At 42.9% G+C, this 19,489-nt stretch overlaps 1 protein-coding gene across 2 annotated transcripts in view; it reads left to right on the top strand.

The window, feature by feature from the left end:
• The window catches only part of LOC103380809 (steroid hormone receptor ERR2-like), a 110,801-nt gene that overhangs the window by 79,890 nt on the left and 11,422 nt on the right, over positions 1-19,489 (top strand). For both annotated transcript variants that reach the window (XM_025056693.1, XM_008312904.3), the window contains 3 exons: positions 4,700-5,112; positions 9,188-9,304; positions 19,062-19,172. In XM_025056693.1, coding sequence (XP_024912461.1) covers positions 4,700-5,112; positions 9,188-9,304; positions 19,062-19,172 — 641 coding nt within the window. The remainder of the gene's footprint in view (positions 1-4,699; positions 5,113-9,187; positions 9,305-19,061; positions 19,173-19,489) is intronic.

Raw genomic sequence — 19,489 nt, 5'->3', positions numbered from 1 at the left:
AACATGACAGGAAGTGTGTCGTACAGCTCAGCTTTTCTCTAGTGTCACTGTAAACCAGAGACGTGCAGGAAGCTGCAGCTCAGAGAAACACTGCTGCTGCTGCTGCTGCTGCTGCTGCTGCTGCTGCTGCTGCTGCTCTGTGGTGGCGGCTGTCAGAACATCAACCTTATACTCAGCTCGTCGTCATTCAACACTGAACTAACATTTATTCACACCACTTAATTATTAATGGGTTGGGTTTTTTTTTTAGTAAAAGTTTCTCCAGAACCCGTTCTCTACCAGAGTCTCTTAGTCAAAGCGTTACAGGAAATGGAATCCACAACCTGGAGCAGCGTGATACATGTGACCCGAAAATGTGTAACAACGCAGTCTGATATTTTCAGTTGAAGTTTGTGCTACAGCTTGATGGAATCGTGAAACTCTCGAATTATAGGTCAAAGGTCACAGGTCAATATATCAGCTGTGGAAAGAATTAATTAAAACATAAATACTCACGGTCGTTACTGATACTAAATAGTAATTAACCTTTTTATTTAACAATATTTATAATTCTCAGTTTTAGTCTTTTTCACCGTAAAACGTCCACCTCTGGATGTAAATAGATGTAACGGCAGGTGAACCGGTTTAGACTGGATATTTAAAGGACAAAAAGAACATGTTGTTATTTAAGAACAAATGGAACCAGGATAAAAATGACAACAGGTTTAAATTTACAACAAATGCCAAATTAATAAAAAAAAAAAATTCAGAATCAGTTCATGACTGTCCTGGGTCGACCCTGGTCAGTGAAGTCACTCTACCTAAGTTTGCCTTTTTTCCTGCTGTAAAATCCATTTTTACCGACGTTAACTAACTGCTCTTTTCCCCAAACCGAGCCATCATCATTCACAGCAGCAGCTGCAGCAGCGCAGCATAAATCACCCATTTACATTTTAGAAAACCCACGCAGTATTTTGATGACCTTCATTTGCACCGACGCCGTGCCACGTGTGCGCGGGTTGTTGTTACTACTTAACACCGGGGCGACACTCTCTACCCCATTTTCCCGCTCGCGTGACCATTCATTTCCCAGACGCCTCGGCTGCGGACTAACAGTGTAATCTATGTGTCAGGCAGGAAGGGCCGCTGCGTTTAAAGCTGATAGAGTTTGCCCCAAACAAGGACAGCCTATCATAGAAAGATTAATGAACTAATTTCATGCATGGCTCCTTGCCTCTGTCCTTCTGCGCTTCCATGTTCCAGTGTGTGTTCAGCACCGTGATTTACGCCGCTACAAGCTTAACCCCCGAGCTTAACAACAATATTTCCCTTTAGTGGAAAAATACATAGTAAAACATCAGGAAGCAGATTTTTTTTAACTACTGGAAAAAAGAGAAAGGACAGGCCGAGGTCAGTTTGGAGAAATGATTTGAATATGTGCTTTACATGTGTTGTTTTTTTTTTTTTTCTTCAAAATTTATGTTGCTGAAATCTGGAGGCAGGTGTTCCCTGGTTTAGAGATGAGAGCTGGAGGGATGGAGGGACGGAGGGAGGATTTATGCAGTGGAAGTGCAGCTCTGCCAGTAACAGGAGAGATGCCAAAACACACACACACACACAGTCATGCACAGATACACTTTTGAGATTTTAATCTCTTCTCATCACCCGCCGGCTCAGAAATACATACAAATAAGCGGTGGTCAGTGGCATTTCAGACCCCGGTCAGGGTCGCATTAAACATTCTGGACACCTCTCCTGCTTTTCTACGTGGAGTCCTGTCCAGACTCGCTCCGTTTCTCCCAGTGTGGTTGACACACACACACACACACACACACACTGAACACGCCTGTGTGTCTGAGCGTCCACTCCGGAGCGTCTGGACCTCGGAGAAGAGCAGAAGAACGGAGGAGCAGGTGACCTTCACGTCTGTGAGGAGTCCTGCTTGTCTGCTCGCTTTGTAGCATTTTTCTGTGCAGTGAAGCAAACACCGGCCCATTAGATGTTAGGAACAACACCTCTGTGTGTGTGTGTGTGTGTGTGTGTGTGTGTTTGTAGAGAGCCAGGCTGCGCTCAGGAAACTTTATAATAAAGATGGGTAAACCAAATTATGAAACCATGAAGCTATTTCTGTTCACAGGAATTGGTGGCTGGTGCCATTATTTCATTTCGACAGATTTGAAAGGACCCATTAGAAATTTCCATTAAACCTAAAAAAAAAAGTCTCCCCAGCGTTAGTGTGTGCTCAGTGTGGAATGAACTACTTTTTACATATGCCACAATGTACCGTTCCTCTGGGAATCCCCCTATCTGGCTGCAATGATGTATTAACTGTTAGCGTGCCGCTCTCTCTCTCTCTCTCTCTCTCTCTACATGAAGGAAAATACTCCTTCCTCTTGTCTAAAGTACATGCTGACTGCTCACAAGATTTAACACAGGTCCAGTCCACCGTTGATCAACCACAGAGTGCAGTAAACTGACTGAGAGTCCGTCGCTCCGTCTCCCTCTGTGTTAACAGTCCTGGCTGATTAAAAATGCATAAGAAATGTCTGGGACCCGTAACAGGAGGGTTTATTTTTTCATGCCTCATCTGGAACAGGAAGGAAGCAGAAGATCAATAGATCGGATCTGGACCCAGGGGTAGTCTCTATCTTCTTTTCCCTCCCTCCCTGCCTCCCTTTCTCCCACCCTCTCATCCTCCTCTTGTCCGTCCGTCCGTCCGTTAGCAGTTAAAGAAAGGTTTCATGTTGTCAGAGCCTGATGACTTCATGCCTTTATATAAACACTTACGCAGAGAGGCGGCCGAGGGGGAATACATTTCAGCCACAACAGTTAATGCTTTAACGGAGAAGCCGCCGCTGCGTGGCAACACTCAGTGGGTAGCGTTACGTACTTGTTAGTTTCAGACGCGGCTTTTTAACACGGCTGTCCACACCGGCTGTCCGACTGGACGGATGCTGTGTGAGGTCAGTGACGGACAGAGGCAGCGGTTCTGTCACACGTCCAAGCCTGGATTTACTGTCAACTTTCAAGAAGCTGCTGTGAAAAACGTAATGTGTCCTTGGTCAGACGGCAGTGTGGGATCAGTGTTAGTGCAAGGGAGACAGAAAAGTCGGACCCGTAGTTTGGTCCATGGATGCATGTCCTGTAGGCCCCCTGACCCACACAGTTCAACGTGTTGTCTTATGCCCTTCAAATAAAGGCTAAACATAGCCAGTGATGCCTTCACTGTTCCAGGAAAAATGTTTCTGTGCAGCGAGCTCACAGCTGAATCTGTGGTTTCTGATTTTCTGAATAAGCAGCACGTGACACCGTGAGTCAGTTATTCGTAAAAACAAATCTGGCTACTTGACAGGATTTGTGGCTAATGAAAAAAGATTAGGAGGAAAAAACTTAAAGAACTGAGGAGCAGACCACTACAGATGCTGCTAAAATCATCTTTTTCTGATTGTAAAACTACAACTACATTTCTTTTTATTTATCAGTTTGCTGCCTGATCCATTTGATGGGAAGGCCGGGGTGAACCCTGGAAATTTGTTTCTATTGTGGATTTTCTAATTCTTGGGAAAAAAAAGAAGTACCAAGCGGAGCCCTGGGGGGGACACGCACCTCCGGTTGATTTGACAAACAAGCCACAAAAACCAGGGATTTCTTAGGATATAATCAGGTATAATAAACTCCTTCTTCCAGTCGTCCTCCAGCCTCTGCATCCTCCCATCAAAGTCCACTGTAACCCAGCACTGTATATTGGCAGAGCGACCACCAGGACTATTGATTGGGTCATGTATTACCCATGATGCTCCATATGCTGAGTGAAACACCTCTCTGTGTCCATTAACGCTCTTCTGGAGTTTCATTCATTCACTCCGCCCTGGCAGCACAGCCACTGTGGGCATTGTTTGTAAGATGTATGGGGCATCTGTTGACATGCTCATTAGTTACCATTTTGCCGGAGAGGAATAAGCTACTGTAGTATATCACTTGGCATTCCAACACATTAATGGTCGTGTCTGTAACATAATCTATCAAACTGGGATGAAGCGGCCGGCGCTCCATCACGGCTGATGAATCTCTCCAGGGATAATCAGACGATGATGGAAGAATCCAGAACGTTCAGTGGATGTGGTCGGTGACTTGTTAGGGCTTAAACTGTGGCGATGTATCTTAGTTTCATATTTGATGCATTTTTAAGGCTGAAGCTTCCACTCCATATATATATATATACATATATAGTTTTGACCTAAATTAATTTGTTTTAATTGTTGTTAAGCCTGATGTTTTGTATTATCACTGCAGCAGATTTTACATGAATACATTTTCTTTCCCCCAGTTTCTACATATTTTGACAAAGGGCTGGATGGGGGCGGGGCTTGTACGCATGATTATCATACAATTGAAAGACGATGTTGATACTGGTTCCAGTAACTTGGAATGATCTGAAATGGCAGTGGCAGAACAGCTTAGTACTTGGTACTGTTTATACAAAACACTAGATATAGCAGTTGGGTGGATATGGGGGCGGTTATCAGGTTTGATCTCTGTAGCCTGAAAATGTTACATAATAAAATAAAGAAAATGATCTATTATTAAATAATAAAAAAATCTCTTTACACAATGACATGGTTATTAGAAGATGATCAGTTTGGTAGAATTTTTTTTTCCCCTTCTCGATTTCACGTTTCCAAACTCTAACTTCTTCCCTGCTCTGATGTGTGTCGTCCAGGCTGTTACCCAGAATGCCCTCTGAGGACCGACATCTGTCCTCCAGTTGTGGTTCCTACGTCAAAACCGAGCCTTCCAGTCCTTCCTCCTCCCTGGTGGACACCGGCAGTCACCACAGTCCCAGTGGCAACTCTGACGCCAGTGGTGGCTACATCAACGGCAGCGGACGCCCTCACGCCCTGGACTCACCTCCCATGTTCAACCCGGGCATGCTGGGAGGCGGCGGTTCCTGCCTCCGCCGCTACGAGGACTGCTCCGGCGGCATGGCTGATGACTCGACAATCAAGTGCGAGTACATGCTCAATGCCATTCCCAAGAGGTTGTGCCTGGTGTGCGGTGACATTGCCTCAGGCTACCACTACGGCGTGGCCTCCTGTGAGGCCTGCAAAGCCTTTTTCAAAAGGACGATACAAGGTATTTCCCTCCTCCTCCTCTTTTATTTGTCATTGGCTCACCTCAGCTCATTTCCACTTTTATTATGCTCTCGGTTCAACTGGAGGAAATGGTATTCTCTGTCATGTCCCAGGCGGTTGAACTGCCTTAAGTGGCTGTTCTGTTTCCACACTGTTCACAATCCTAAGGCGTGAACCACCAGGAATTCCGACACATTTTTATTTGCTTTATTATCTATTTTTGGAAGAAAAATTGGACTCGGTACTGATGACAAGTCCAGTACCGTGTGTCCGACGTGTTCCTGTGACGGTGTAGTGACTACAGTCTGGGCCTGTCAGCTGCGCAGGTTTAATATGCCACAGAAATGAGACGCAGACTCTTATCTTCTGTGTTTATGTCTGTGCACATAAGGTCAGACGGTGCATTAGTGAGGTCGCGGCCACGCTAAAATGTTTCTCTCCAAATTACCACAACATCGTTCCCGCCCTACTAATTTAATTGATAGTTTGGCAAAAACAAAACAGTGGTTTTACTGCCAGTGTGGAGTATAACCTTTAATGAAGTTAGACTTCGAAAAAATGAAGTGAAACGTTACGATGTGGAATTGACTTTAAAGTCATTCAGAATAAAACCAGAATGTTGCTTTTTAAAAAATATTTAAATTTCATCAAAGTAATGAGGTCACCAGAACTATCTCACGGTGTCACTAAAATAATAATAATGGCTTAAAAACATACACCAGTTTTTAGTGAAAAGATACCAAAACAAATGATCTAAAAGACTTTAAGGTGAGACAAAAACTGGGTATAAGTTATAAAACTCACACATAAATAGTTTTGAGTTTAAAGACAAATTCAAAATCTGGCTAAAAACAAACAAACCAAAAGACATTTCTCAAAGTTAAGCAAAAGTTCGTCCAGGAATAGCTAAAGGTTAGCACTGAAAATGATCCGAAATGCCCCAGAGACACGGTTCACAGCGTTAAAAAAGGAAATAAAAAAACAAAGCCCTGGTTGAAAAAAAAAACCCCAAAGTGACTTTGTTATCATGGTGCAGAACATAAACCGTGCTCAGGTGTGACTTTGTGTCGTCTCTCTCCTCCTCCTCCTCCTCTTCTCCTCTTCCATGTCTCTCTGTTGCTCTCCTTCGTGGAGGACAGACTCGTAATGAACCTAATCTGTCCGTCATTCGTCCTGTGCCACGGGAGTTACAGTCAATAACAATCAGTGTTGGGTGACTGTAATTAAGAAGCAGGCATTTCATTGGGAGAAAGTCAAGACAGGAGGGTGGGAGGTGCAGATCCCTTCTCTGCCCTCGGGCCCCCCACCACCCAAGGGGGAGGAGACGGGGGCCAATTAGAAGCTGAGGCACGTGTTGTCGGAGCACTAAGAGAGGAAAGAGAGGAGGAGAGGAGCGAGACGCTGAGAAGTCCTCTAAATAAAAGGCTAAGGGACAGGGGACGTGGTCATGGGCTGAAAGGAGAAGCTGCTTTAATGGAATGGTAATCAGGACGGGCGGTGGTGGGGGTCCAGCCTCGGTAGAGGAGGAGGACAAGGAGAGGTCCAGCCTGAGTGGGGATGAGCGTGTGGATAATAGCATGGCATAATAATATATCAAAATTTAGAGGGAAAATAAGAGAGGTTAAGGAAGGATATGAGAGTGGTGGAAATGTCCTCTGAGGAAGAAAGGTGGACACGGGACCTGATTAACTAAGAGGCCACATGACCACAGTGAGCTTTTAGAGCGAGGCCATTTAGGAGCGATCTGGGAACAACACTGTTAACCTACCTACACATCCACCGAGGTAATTTGATCTGTAAACTGACTGGAATTGCCCTCATTGGGATTTTATTCATTTATTTAATTTGAGATTTGATTTCATATTGACGTATATTCTTGTTTACATGTAAAATGTGATCAATACAAAATACAAATCAACCTTTTATACTAAAGAGAGACGTTTCTTAAAACCACAAACAGCTGGATGTCAGATACAGTCATGGATAATGAAGGCGAGAGCAGACAAACACCAAAAAGAACTAAAAGAACTACGAGAGCAGACAAACACCAAAAAGAACTGAACGTTCCTCCAGAATTTGAACATTGACTGAAAATGAAAAAGCTTAAGATAATCTAAAATTTCCCATAAATGATCACAGATGTTGGTAGGATGAAGTTGTGTTTTTTTTATTTGTACTTTTGGTTAATATATTGCGACATTCAAAAAGATGTTGGTAGGATGAAGTTGTGTTTTTGCGACATTCAAGCCTAAAAAAAAAATATCAATATTTACCTCACATTATGGCAAAGACAAAGACATTACAAATATATATGATGAGTATAATAAGTAGAAATTCAAAAGAATTTTTAAAATTGTAAATTTTGGCTTGTATGTCGAAATGTATTTTTTGTCTACTGCAACAGATGATAGTTATTATTATACCTACAGAAGGAGTGTGTGTCTGTGTGTGTGTGGGGGGGGTCCAGTCACAGGTGGACAGTGACTTTTTTTGAGGTATTCATCTCTAAACGTTTTTATGTTGTTGTGGACTTTTTGGAATGTTGCAAAATTTAAAAACACGTCTCAAACGTACAGTAGAATGACTTTGTTTTTAACTGACGTCTCATTGGCCAAAATGCCGGCAGACTCCACCTTTGTTGCATTCACTCGTCAGTTCCATCGAAACTTCCATACCTTTGTCCCAGCAACATTTGGTCCATTGAATGTTTAAACTGAAAATATAAACTTGATGTCGACACTGTCATAGCTGTGTGTGACCCACCTACACGTGTGCACTGCAGTCCGTCCGTCCGTCCGTCCGCCCCCCCGCCGCTGCCCCTCTCTCTCAGAGACATAAGCCACTCTGAGAGCAGCAGCAGCAGCAGCAGCAGCAGCAGCAGCAGCAGCAGCAGCCTCTGCCAACATCCTGGCACCGTGCCCCGGGCCCCTCGCTGAGCATGTGACCCTGCTGGCACCATCCATTCCAGGGATCCTGACAAATGTTGGCACCTTCTCCTTGTCCAACAGGGGGTTGTATCTGTGTGTGTGTGTGTGTGTGTGTCGGGGCAGAACCGCCTCAAACAACACCTGGTTTGCTGTTTTTAGGTATCATTAATACATCTGTGGACTTAAAGGACATTACTTAAACATTTAATCAAGGGATTTGGATCCTGGGGAGGATTTGTCATTGGAGTCCCGGGGTGGTGTAAACTTCTGCAGCGAGTGTGTAATGATCCAAAAAGAAACTGCTAACAGGAAACCGGTGACAAAGACAGGCAGCGGATCCAGTATGTCTGCTTTTCTGTCTGTTTTTGGACCCGAGTGATTAAATTGCATAGGAAATATTTCCACGGCGAGCCGACAGCCGTCCAGACAGACCTGAATAATAAATCAGGCCGGGCTAGATGATATGGCAGCTTTAGATTGACCAGTCCAACGGCAGCTTCTGGTCGTCACTGCACAGCATTATGCAGAACTCTCAGGCAGTTAGTGGTTGGGCTTGGACAGATATCCCATCATCCTTTTAGGTGAAGAAGTATGGACTGGACGGGGTCGTGGCGAGCCTTTCAGAGAAGACGCTCTGCATTAATGAAGCTAATTTATCTGTGGATCAAAATGGGGGGTGGGACTCCGGGGGCGGGAGATGCTTTTTACATGTCCCATCAAAATGCCACTAAACTCTCCTCTCCTTCAGGAGTCGCAGGGTCACCTTGGGACAGGTGTGTGCGTGCACGCAGGGTTTTTCCTTTGCAGCCTCTTTGTGCAGCTTGTTAAAGGAGTAGTCCCGAGGTTTTCAACACTTACGCTCCTTTAGTCGTCAGTGAAAGTATATTTAGTCTTCCATGATATTTTTACCCTCAGCTCATCGTTCATGACAGAGGAAACCTGTGAGGTTTATGACACTTAAACATGCCTCCATTTCTTTAAATCATTGTGTAGTATTTGTGTGTTATGTACAGTTTTTATTTAAAACGTTCAAGTGTTTTTGCATGTTGATGAGTACTTGTAATGTATAGCAGTGTGTGTGGGAGGCAGCCATGTTTGTCCACATCAGATCGACTCTACAACACATTCTACTTTGTTGTTTCCTCACAGGAAACATCGAGTACAGCTGTCCGGCCACGAACGAATGTGAAATCACCAAGAGGAGACGCAAGTCGTGCCAGGCCTGTCGCTTCATGAAGTGTCTTAAAGTTGGCATGTTGAAAGAAGGTAAGTCCCACCACTGCAGACTACTGTCAACCAACACAGCACTACACTCATGTAAAGCACCTTTATAAAGGGGGTGGGGGGGCAGTTTTCCCTCCATCAGGCCACCATGTTGTTAGCAGTGGTAAAGCAGTGAGCAGACACGGCCGTGTTGACTAATAACAGTCTGGTCTAAAGTCAGCTCAGCTGTATTTCACTCTTCCATTTAATGGTGCGTACTGTGAACATCCCATGTACTCAGTGAGTGTAGCACTACTCATCTGTGAAGTATAACGCCGCCCTTCACCTGCTGCCTTTTAGAGGAACGGCCCTCGGACTGGTTTTTCTTTGTTCTGCCTTAAACACACGGCGTGATTAATTAGCAGAGTAAGTACGAGCCTCTTAGACCACACACTCGCTGCACTGACTCTCCTACCCCTCACCATTAAACCAGTTAGAGTGGAGATTTGGACACGCCCTGCATGCACTTGTGCCGTGCACTTTACACCGCGTTCTTAGATCGTTAAAATAGAGCCTTACATCTGTTCCACCCTGAGAGGCCGACGGAGCGGTCGGCGATCAGATATTAAAGCCAGCTGTTGCCTGGGGGAGACGCCGTCACATGGCCCACATGCCTTCCTCACCTCTCCTGACTGAGCTCTGCCTCGCCGCTGAACCCAGACGTGGAAAAAGCTGCTGAGGTGGATGTTCCTGCCGACACTGACTGAGATGTGTAACAGTACTCTAGAAAAGCACAAGCCGTTCCCCTAAGATTTTCCTCTCCCATTGTGCTCTGGGTCTCTCTCCCTCTCCCTCTCCCCCCTCTCTCTCCTGTTCCTCACCCTTCCTCTCACCCTCACTCCTGCTGTCTGTCTTCCTTCCCCTCTCGTGCCTGGCCTATTGATCCACTAAATGCTTTCCGAACATCCCAACTCTCTTCCTGCATGTGTTGTTTTTCCTCCGCTGGGAGACCTCTGGGAGTTCACAGGGAGAATCCAGCAGATAGTTTAGACCGTCATTTTCCAGAGGAAGAATTTGATTTATTATTTTTTAATTTAGCCAACAGTTTCTGCCGCTGCCACAGGTTTAAAATGCAAATTATCTTTTAATTTAATTTTTAAGTCTTTGTTCTGTCTCGACCCCCTGAATAATGTGTCCCACAGCCTTACATTTTTAATTATATTATATTTATATATATTATATATATAAAATATACAAACAGGAATCAAAACAATAGGTTTAGAATAGGTTTTTAGAAAAGAGAAAAATTCTAAATTTAGGCAAAAAAAAGGAGTGGCCTGAACCTGCTTCAGGTTTAATTATTATTTAATATATTTAATTATACTATTAATACTAATAATAAAAAAAAAAAATCCAAAAGAACCGAAATTATCCAAAAAATATGTAAGAGGTTCAAGAAATACTTGCATCAATTGTTATTAACCCCAAAAAGTCTTTAATAAAAAACAATTAGTCTGAAAAAAACTGGAATAAACAACAATATTTTCAATAAAAAATTCCTTTAAAAAAATAAAGAGAAAAAATATTGACCTCTCTGGTCTCACAGCGGCTCAGTGGATTTGAGGAAGGCAGCATTTGACACATTTGGGCCAGTGGTTGATCACAGCTGATACACACTGGACTTCTAGATCAAGTCGTATACATTTGGAATTCTAGAACTTGTTTTGCCTTAATTTCGTCGCAGTGTAACACACCTTCAGTTCTATTCCTCTGTTCACGTAAACGTTTGTCTGCGGTGGCGTTTACAAATTTGTGCAGTGGTAAAACATCTGTCTCCCATGAGACGTAGGTTTGATTCCCTCATGAGACCTGACATTTACTTTAACAATTTCACTTTTAAATGTCATCTTGAAAATTAGTGAAAAATAATGTGCGCTAAATGTTGCAAAATTGTACAAAAACCACCAGGGGAATTGTGTAACAAGGCCTTGAACGGTCCATTAGCAGAAGAAGAAGTAGCCGGAGCTCATCATCTCAGCTATTCTACTGATATAAATATATGTATATAAAAATATCTTTAAAAAAGATTTATTTACAGAAGGTGTTGACAACCTGCTCTTAGAGAGACAACCTCAGGATCAACGGTCCTAAATATAACCCTCTGCTCAGACCTTTTTATTGCTGTGTTGTGCCAACATCAACAAATCTCTTAACTACAATCTAGGCTTGTAACATAAAACTGTACTTAAAGCTTTTGGTTCATTTCCACATATACAACGCCACAATGAGGAGTCATCCTTTCTAACTCCACTGGAGCCCCAGTTATGTCTGCGTCCACTCCTGATGTCTTCATCCCCGTCCAAATACCTCACACCGAGGCTTTGACTCTGGTCCAGAAAAAACACTGTTGCTCAGAAATAAAGCTGAACCCATTAGTGGCTGCTTATAGGAAAAACAGCAGGGCATTGTCTGTGGCTGTTGATGTGGACGGTCAGTGTGTCTGCATTTATCTGTGTGTGAATGTGTGAGGTGGAAATTTGATGCCGTTGCCTCCGCCACCTGCCGCTCCTGAGATGCAGCATCACAGCAACCGCGACATGTGGCTCAGTGGGCGATTCTCTGAAAGTGATGGCACTCAATTAAAAGGAAAAAAAGAACACTTAATTATGTCCTGATGCTGCGGCATGGCTGCTTTCACACTAGAGGGAACTTTGATCATGGTATCAGTGGGGCAGTTGGGGGCAGAGACTAACCCTGGTGGATTTGATAAGATTACTGATGATTAGATTCAATTAATTGTCATATATAGATATGTATAGATATAAACATATATATGTATCTATATATATACATAGGTATATATATATAAGGTTCATGAAGTGTAAGAAAAAATGCAGAACACCTTGTAGAAAAAATAGTTAAAATATTAGTTCAATATTAGCAATGAAAAAACAGCCAAGCAAATATTTGCAAAAAGTGATCCTAAAACAGGAAGTGTGTCAATAAACGGTAACAATAAAAGGATGAGGTCAAAATGAAACAATACGGAGGTTAATAAGTTAGTGGTAGTAATTAGCTAAAATAATTTTGAAATTTTAAATAATTTGCAGAATGAGCCCTCGTCTTCTGCCCAGGACAGACGGCTCTGCTCCAGGTCTGACTGCACTGCTGTGTCACAGCAGAGTGTCTGGACCGTCTGGGTAGACATGAGTTGGACTTGGCAGTTGGAGGAGACCTGTTTTGTGACCCAGTAAATGTCCAGCTGAGACTGAGGAAAGGTCACCGGTTCAATGGAAAAACCGCCGCGTAATTACAACCTACGGAAGGTATGGTGTCAGTCACCAGTGCCAGGAGTCCGTGCCCGCGGCTAACAGCGGCGTTAATACTCCCATAGCATTACTGTACGGTGCTAAATGATGCATAGAATTTCTTGGAAATATTGAGTATCCTTTATTTTGAGATTGTAGTCCGGTTTATTTTTGCTCTTGTTTGTTTGCTACAGCTGGAGTAGGACGAGTCTATTTCTTCGATTGAGTAATCAAATCTGGCTTTTCACGTTAGCATGCTTCAACCACCGGAGCCTTCGCTGCTGTGAGGTCGATGTTTGTCTGTTCCTTGTCAGTTCAGTGTTCCTGCGGTGTGTTCTTCGCCTGTGAGGGGCTTTTCTGACACCACTGTAACATGTTGGATGAATACAAGATGCCAGACTATTTTGGCAACCGTCACCGCTGTCTCGCCCTCGCCCAACCACAGATAGGGATCAGCAGTCTTTCCTGAGCGAGCGTGGCTACCGGGGTAGTGTTACCGCCTTATTTTCCTCCAGCCGCATTCACAAAAGATTAGTAAAGCCATATCCAATATCACAGACTGTCAGGACCCTTGGCCAATCAATAGGCTTGAATCAGAAACCAATCCATAGGCTAACATTACATCATCAAAATAAAAATGTAGCTTAAGCTCCATCTGTACGGGCCTGTACATGTATATGCAGTACAGGCCGATAGCAGCTTGCTAACTGACCATCTCCATTGGAAGCGGCTTTTATGTACCTCGTAAAACAGTAAGCTATATTAATAACCTGCAAAGCATGAGTGGAAAGTGTCCAAGTTCGCTTAGCTTTAACAAAAACAAATGCCATTATGCCATGTAGGGCGTTTAGCTAGCTCCCTAACGTATCTAAAACCTGTCTTGAAAATAGCTATAAAAGCAGAAAATATATATTAGAACTGTGATACTGTTAAACCACAGATACCCTGTTAAAGAAAAAAAAATTGTCAACCAGTAGCTGATTAAGCTGATTAAGATTAAGTATTATTAAATTAGATTTGCATTTGAGGTCAAGAAAGTTTCCTTTTCTCGTCCTGCTGGTAAAGGACCCAGAGTGAGGAGCAGCTCTGAGATCCAGCCCACCCCAGAGTCTCTGCTGTGGTCTGTCCTCACTGTCTGGCAGGTGATAGATCAGACACGGAGGACAACACATGTTCCTCTGAAGACATGGGTTTAAGCCAAGAGATGATCTCTGTCCAACACATACACACACCACACACACACACATACATTCATGCACACACATTCCAGTTGTATATCAACCCTGACAAGTGTCATGGAATCGGACCTTGTGGTGCGTACTTCCTGCTGGCACCCTGCTCACGGTCTGTGTGAACACCACAGACCGACCGATATACACCAGGGATCCTGAATCGACCCGGCCGTGTCCAGCTGTGCAGATGTTTTCAATTACAGGCACATTTGTGGTCACGGTGGCTCCGTAACACATTACGGCGTGTTACCACTTATGCGCACATTTGTGAAATGTGTGAAACAAGACGAAGAGACAACGTGAGAGCGTACGGTCAGACAGTCAGCCCCTCCCCCCGCCTCCCTCCCTCCCGCTCAGGCAGATCAGTTTAACACCTCCGTACAGGTTAACAGATTGGGCCCCTGGGCGCCCCTAGGGGCCCCGGGCCTTCTGAAAAGGCAAAGCCAGTGTGCAGGAGGGGGCCAGAGGCTGCATCCCTCTGATTTTTCTCTGCTAAAATAGGGAGCTCCTAATCTCCCCCTGGCAGTGTTGACGAGGCGGCCAATTCTGACACATTCTCTAGAAAGAAGCGCCTCTGACAGGTGAGTGGCCCAAAATAGTTGCGTGAGATACATGTACTAGTGCACATGTTCATATAGACACATACAAGTACAAGTACACGCTAACATGAACCTGTCACATGGCAGGTTTTTTTTTTTCTTTTGCAGTCAATCGTAAAATCAGAAAGAAAAGTTCTTCAACAGGGACTCTTTAGAGACCTAGAGGTCAATAGAGGTACTGCAGCTCTTGAAACTTCTGGTTGATTCCACATTTTGAATAGCTTAGCACTCCATAAACAATACCAACAGTCCTGCAGTATATATCATTAGGTTTTCAGCTACTCAATTCTGGCTCATGGTCGTCTCTTCAATAGACATGTTTTTTTTTCCTCCTGTCCTGTGTAGAAATCTATATTTTTAAAACCTAATCCCAGGAATTCACTCACGTCCAGGCGGTCGTTGCTGCGTCTTCAGACACATCTCTGACGACATTTTTTCCAGCGATATCTAGATCTATTTTTTTCTAGCTCTGTCCTTTTGGATGTCCCTCATCTCATCAAACATCTGGATAAAAGATCATTCTGCAGTTTAGTGAGGGCCAAAACCAAACAGAGTTTCCTGGTTTGTTTGTTTGTTTTTTTCCATGATTGAACAGCTATAATAAAACCAACAGAACTCCACTAAGGTCTGATATGGTGACTACCTTAGATATACAGTACCTTTTAATTCATCGCATTTTGGAGATGAAATTGCTTTTTTGTATTTTTAGTCTCTCCATTATTTTTTATTGCCCCTCTTTGCACTTTATTGCCTTGGCACATGTTATTGGATCCATTTATGCTCCGTGCTGGACCACAGCTCCTACTGACGTAATGTTGTCTGTGTTTAGTCTGGAAATTTGAGCATTTTTTTTACAACCATTTATTTAACCCTACAAATAAACACATGGTCCAGATATCTGCCCTAAACTTGGCAGAGCACTTTAATCAGTGAGAAATGTTGGAGGTTTCCATACGTTTTCCCAACACACAGATTGACTCGTGCTGTGAATGTTATAGTGTAAAGACATTATTGTCTGTTTGTGAATCAAACATAGGTGGAATTAATATTTCTCTAATGCTCCGAAAGATGTTCAACCTTGGCCGCTGCCAGAACGTGAACTTTGAATGATTTAGGCAACATTATTTTTATTTCCCACTGTAGCCCTGATTTTTCCCTTTGGGAGCAATTATAATCTGAGCTTCAGAGCTCCATGGAAAGGCACCAACCATGTGTATACATCTTGTTTTGATTGGTTCACCCGGGATTTTTGATAGGCAGTGGAAAACAACAATCTTTCTTGAATCCTAACCTCTACTTTGATTTAAAAAATTGATTTATTTGTTGGAATCGCTGAATTTGAACTACTGTAAGTTGCCCTAAAATACAGCGTCGGTACCAGAATTTACAAGAACCGAAAGAATAAATATCTCATGACACCCTAGATCAAAGCTGTGCTTCGGTTTCACTAGTCAATAATGGTATTGAATGTTAAAGGGAAGCCAGGGTCGGGGGGTTGTAAAGATACACACACACACACACACACACATGAAGACCCTGCCAAGCAGGATGGGTCTCTGTCACAGCCAGCAGTAACTGACTACACTGTATGATCCATGATCCCTGAACGCACACTAACTTCTAACGTCTCCCGTTCCCCACCAACCTCCAGCCCGTGCTTCCATAACTCGGCTGCCAAACTTTACAAGCAAAAAAAAAATGTGTGGCTGCTTTGAAGATGATCCGTGCTCTGGTCTGGCCCGCATGAAGCAGACTCTCGCTCCTCGGACACACGTTCTTGTCTGGGCGCAATTGTCTTGAAGCAAATGTGGGCTGCTTTGGTTCTGGGTCTGGGCCAGAGTTGTGGAATGTGGTGCTGACGATGACACCAGCCCGGGGTCCTTTACCAGGGGCCTCGTCCAGCTGTCTTGTTGTGGTCAGATTCTCAGTACTGTGCTGTATCACATGGGGAGGAGATAATCCCACGCTGGACGATGGGACAGAGAGGGGGACGGGGACGGAGATGTCCTGAATGTCCCATTCTGAAAGAAATAAGGAGAAAATGTCAGATGGAAGAGAGAGAGAGAGAGAGAGAGAGAGAGGAAAAAAAATCACATTCCTTATCCAAAATCAGCGGTTTGTCTGGTCATATTCTCCTTCCTCCTCAGTCCTCATCGTCACCCTCCCTCCCTCACTCCCTCCCCCACTCCCTCCCTCCGTGTTCTTCCCTCTGCCCCGCGGCCTCTGCTAAGCTGTAAACTGACACTGGTTAACGCTGAGCTCTTAATTCTCATCACTATCTATTAATTATTGGACAGTTGGATGTTCCACTTTCAGACGGCCCTCTGCACATCATGGAAATTTCACTCCGGCTGTTTCTTCACTTGTCACTCATCACGGCCACATGACTCTGCATCTCCAGCCGGGACCGTGTGTCCATGGCTGCTATTGTTGGGTGGATTTTTTTTTTCTCCTTAATTTGATGTTGTAGTTTAAACAGATTTTCGACACTGCTGGCTTTAGTTTGTCCTATTAATTTGATAACTTTTGTTAGTAACACCAACTTATAGTTTTTGTTGTTTGGTTGAATTATTTTTGCTTCCCCACCCGTGCTATGTTTTGGCCAACTTAGTCTCAACTGTTTTTCATTTGACTTTTTTTTGTATACTTATTTGAGTAAACATTTACTGTATTATGGCGTATTCTTCTTTGCTAGAAATTAGCCAGTCTATCTGATTGCTAACTAACAAGTTACTTTGGTGTTTTTTCTGGATAGTAGTTATTTTGCTTTTTAAAAACACACTGATTCTTGGCTATTTACATTTTGGTTCACTTGGGTATTATCATTATTATTCTTGTTGTTCTTGTTGTTATTAGTATTATTAGTATTATTAATAATACTAATAATATAAATGATTTGTTTTACAGAGATATTCAAAACATCAGTCAAGAGTTTCTTCAGTGCATTTTCATACATTTCAAGGGTTAATACTAATAATATAAATGATTTGTTTCAAAACACCAGTCAAGAGTTTCTTCAGTGCATTTCAAGGGCATTTTCCTCTGAGACCCTGCTCAATTTGACCCTAATTGTGTGTGCGTGCGTGCGTGTGTGTGCGTGCATGCCTGGTTACACATCAGTGTGTGTGCATTCAATGCAATCATGGGTCTGCACACTGTGGATTGTTGTAGCCCAGAAGAAAAAAAAAAAGATTTCACCATGTCTCATTCTGATGGTGCAATAATTTATAATCCACCCAGCTCAATATATTTTTTGCATTACACGAGATTATTGTTGGGGGAGCTTTTAGTAGCTGACTGTGTCTTTATTATCCCTATGTATGCCATTAAATAGAGAGAAGCTGGTGAATTGATTTAATATGTGGAGCACATGTGCCCAGGCTCCTGCACCGGCACAATTTATAATTTTAAATTTACCTTAACCGTGAGTAATGATTAAAAACTGCTACTCAGGCTGCATCTGTTGCGAACCCAGTTTCTGGCTGCCTAACTGACTAATTAAAACTGCATCCACATGTGTTCAAAGAACAAGAAGTCTATTTGCGAGGCTTATTGATTACTTTAAGGCATACAAATGGAAAGCCGTGTTAGGAGAGGGGGCTCTCGATTTAGCTTCAATCTGCCAGGCATAAAATGATCTCACTGTGTTTGCTGGGAAGAACGAGCTCCCTCTGGGCTGGCTGGGTAATTAGGTTAGTGGATAGTCGGTGTCAGGAAATTGAAAGACCATCCTAATCGGATTCTTTTGTTTCCAGGGGAATCAGAGGAATTTATATGAGTCACTGGGAAATCTCGCACAACTCAATTCTACTTGACCATGTAAAAGCTGTTTGCTCTCGCCTCACTCTTCAAACAACTTTTTAATTCCCGGCCTGTAAATCCAACACATGAGATGTTTCTGATGCAGCCTGTGGCGTCATCTGAGATGAGCTTTGGAGATAATCCCAGATATGTCACGTTTGTATACCAACTAGGTACTTACACTGCTCCATCTGTGGCCGGCCAATATTGAACAGCACACAGAGGGAAAGGTTAAAAAGGGATGGAGGAAAACATTGTCCTTGTTATGACATGTATATGATGGCGATGCTTTTCATTAAATGAACTCCATGTTCACCGGCTACGTTAGCGATGTGCACTGGAAACTCTCAGGATGAATGGAAAATATTTTATTATGAAAGGACATAGCCACAAAAATGTTTAATTTGAGGAGAAGTAGCTAAATGTTAGCCAAACAGCTGCTCGTTATTCAACAAAGCAGCCAAACAACAAAAGAGCTACAATAACCATGACTACTAAAACGTAGCTTAAAAATAAATGTGGTTAGTGCTTGGATATATTAAAACATGTCCCATGAAAGCAAAGTTTTAACAGAAAAATTACAAATAAGTTGATTCAATGCTGCCCTGGAATCTATCAACCGAGCCATTATTTAACTCAAATTAGCCTAAACGTACTAAATACCGAGCTAGGAGATAATAAAAAGGAAGCTTTTCTAAATATATGTATACAAATTATACCTAAATTCACTGTAAAGCCAGACCAGCAGTTGAATAAATCCATCTGTTGTTATTGGATAAAGCTTTTTTCAAATCGTTGTAATAAAGTGATGAAACTTCCTGCTGTAACAAAACACTGCTGGACTTGTCTTTACTGTTGTGTGTGTTTGGTTGTTCTGCAGGTGTTCGTCTGGACAGAGTGAGAGGAGGACGACAGAAGTACAAACGGAGACTGGACGGAGAGACCGGTCCGTACCTCGGCCTGACTTTACCACCACCAGCCAAAAAACCACGTAAGAAAGATATTTATGTCACATTTAATGTTTATTTATTGATTCATTCCTTATTTAAGTGGATGGATGGATGTTTATTTATTGATTCATTCCTTATTGAAGTGGATGTATGGAAACATCACAGTAGAGTCTTAGATTTATACTTAATATTTAATTTTTTATTACTTACAATCATTTAATTTATATTTAGCAGTAAATAAAATGTGGCCAGATTTACCAAACATTTCCATTTTAAACCATGGAAACAAAACCCTCTGTTCTGTCTCTGTGTTTACCACTTTATATGGGAAGAGGCATTTTAAAGTCCTTTGTTCCCA

This window comes from Cynoglossus semilaevis, chromosome 7, assembly GCF_000523025.1.
Source record: "Cynoglossus semilaevis isolate Cse_v1.0 chromosome 7, Cse_v1.0, whole genome shotgun sequence".
Lineage (NCBI taxonomy): Eukaryota > Metazoa > Chordata > Actinopteri > Pleuronectiformes > Cynoglossidae > Cynoglossus > Cynoglossus semilaevis.
Note: the sequence above shows the minus strand (reverse complement) of the source record. Positions and strands in the feature narration are given on the sequence as shown.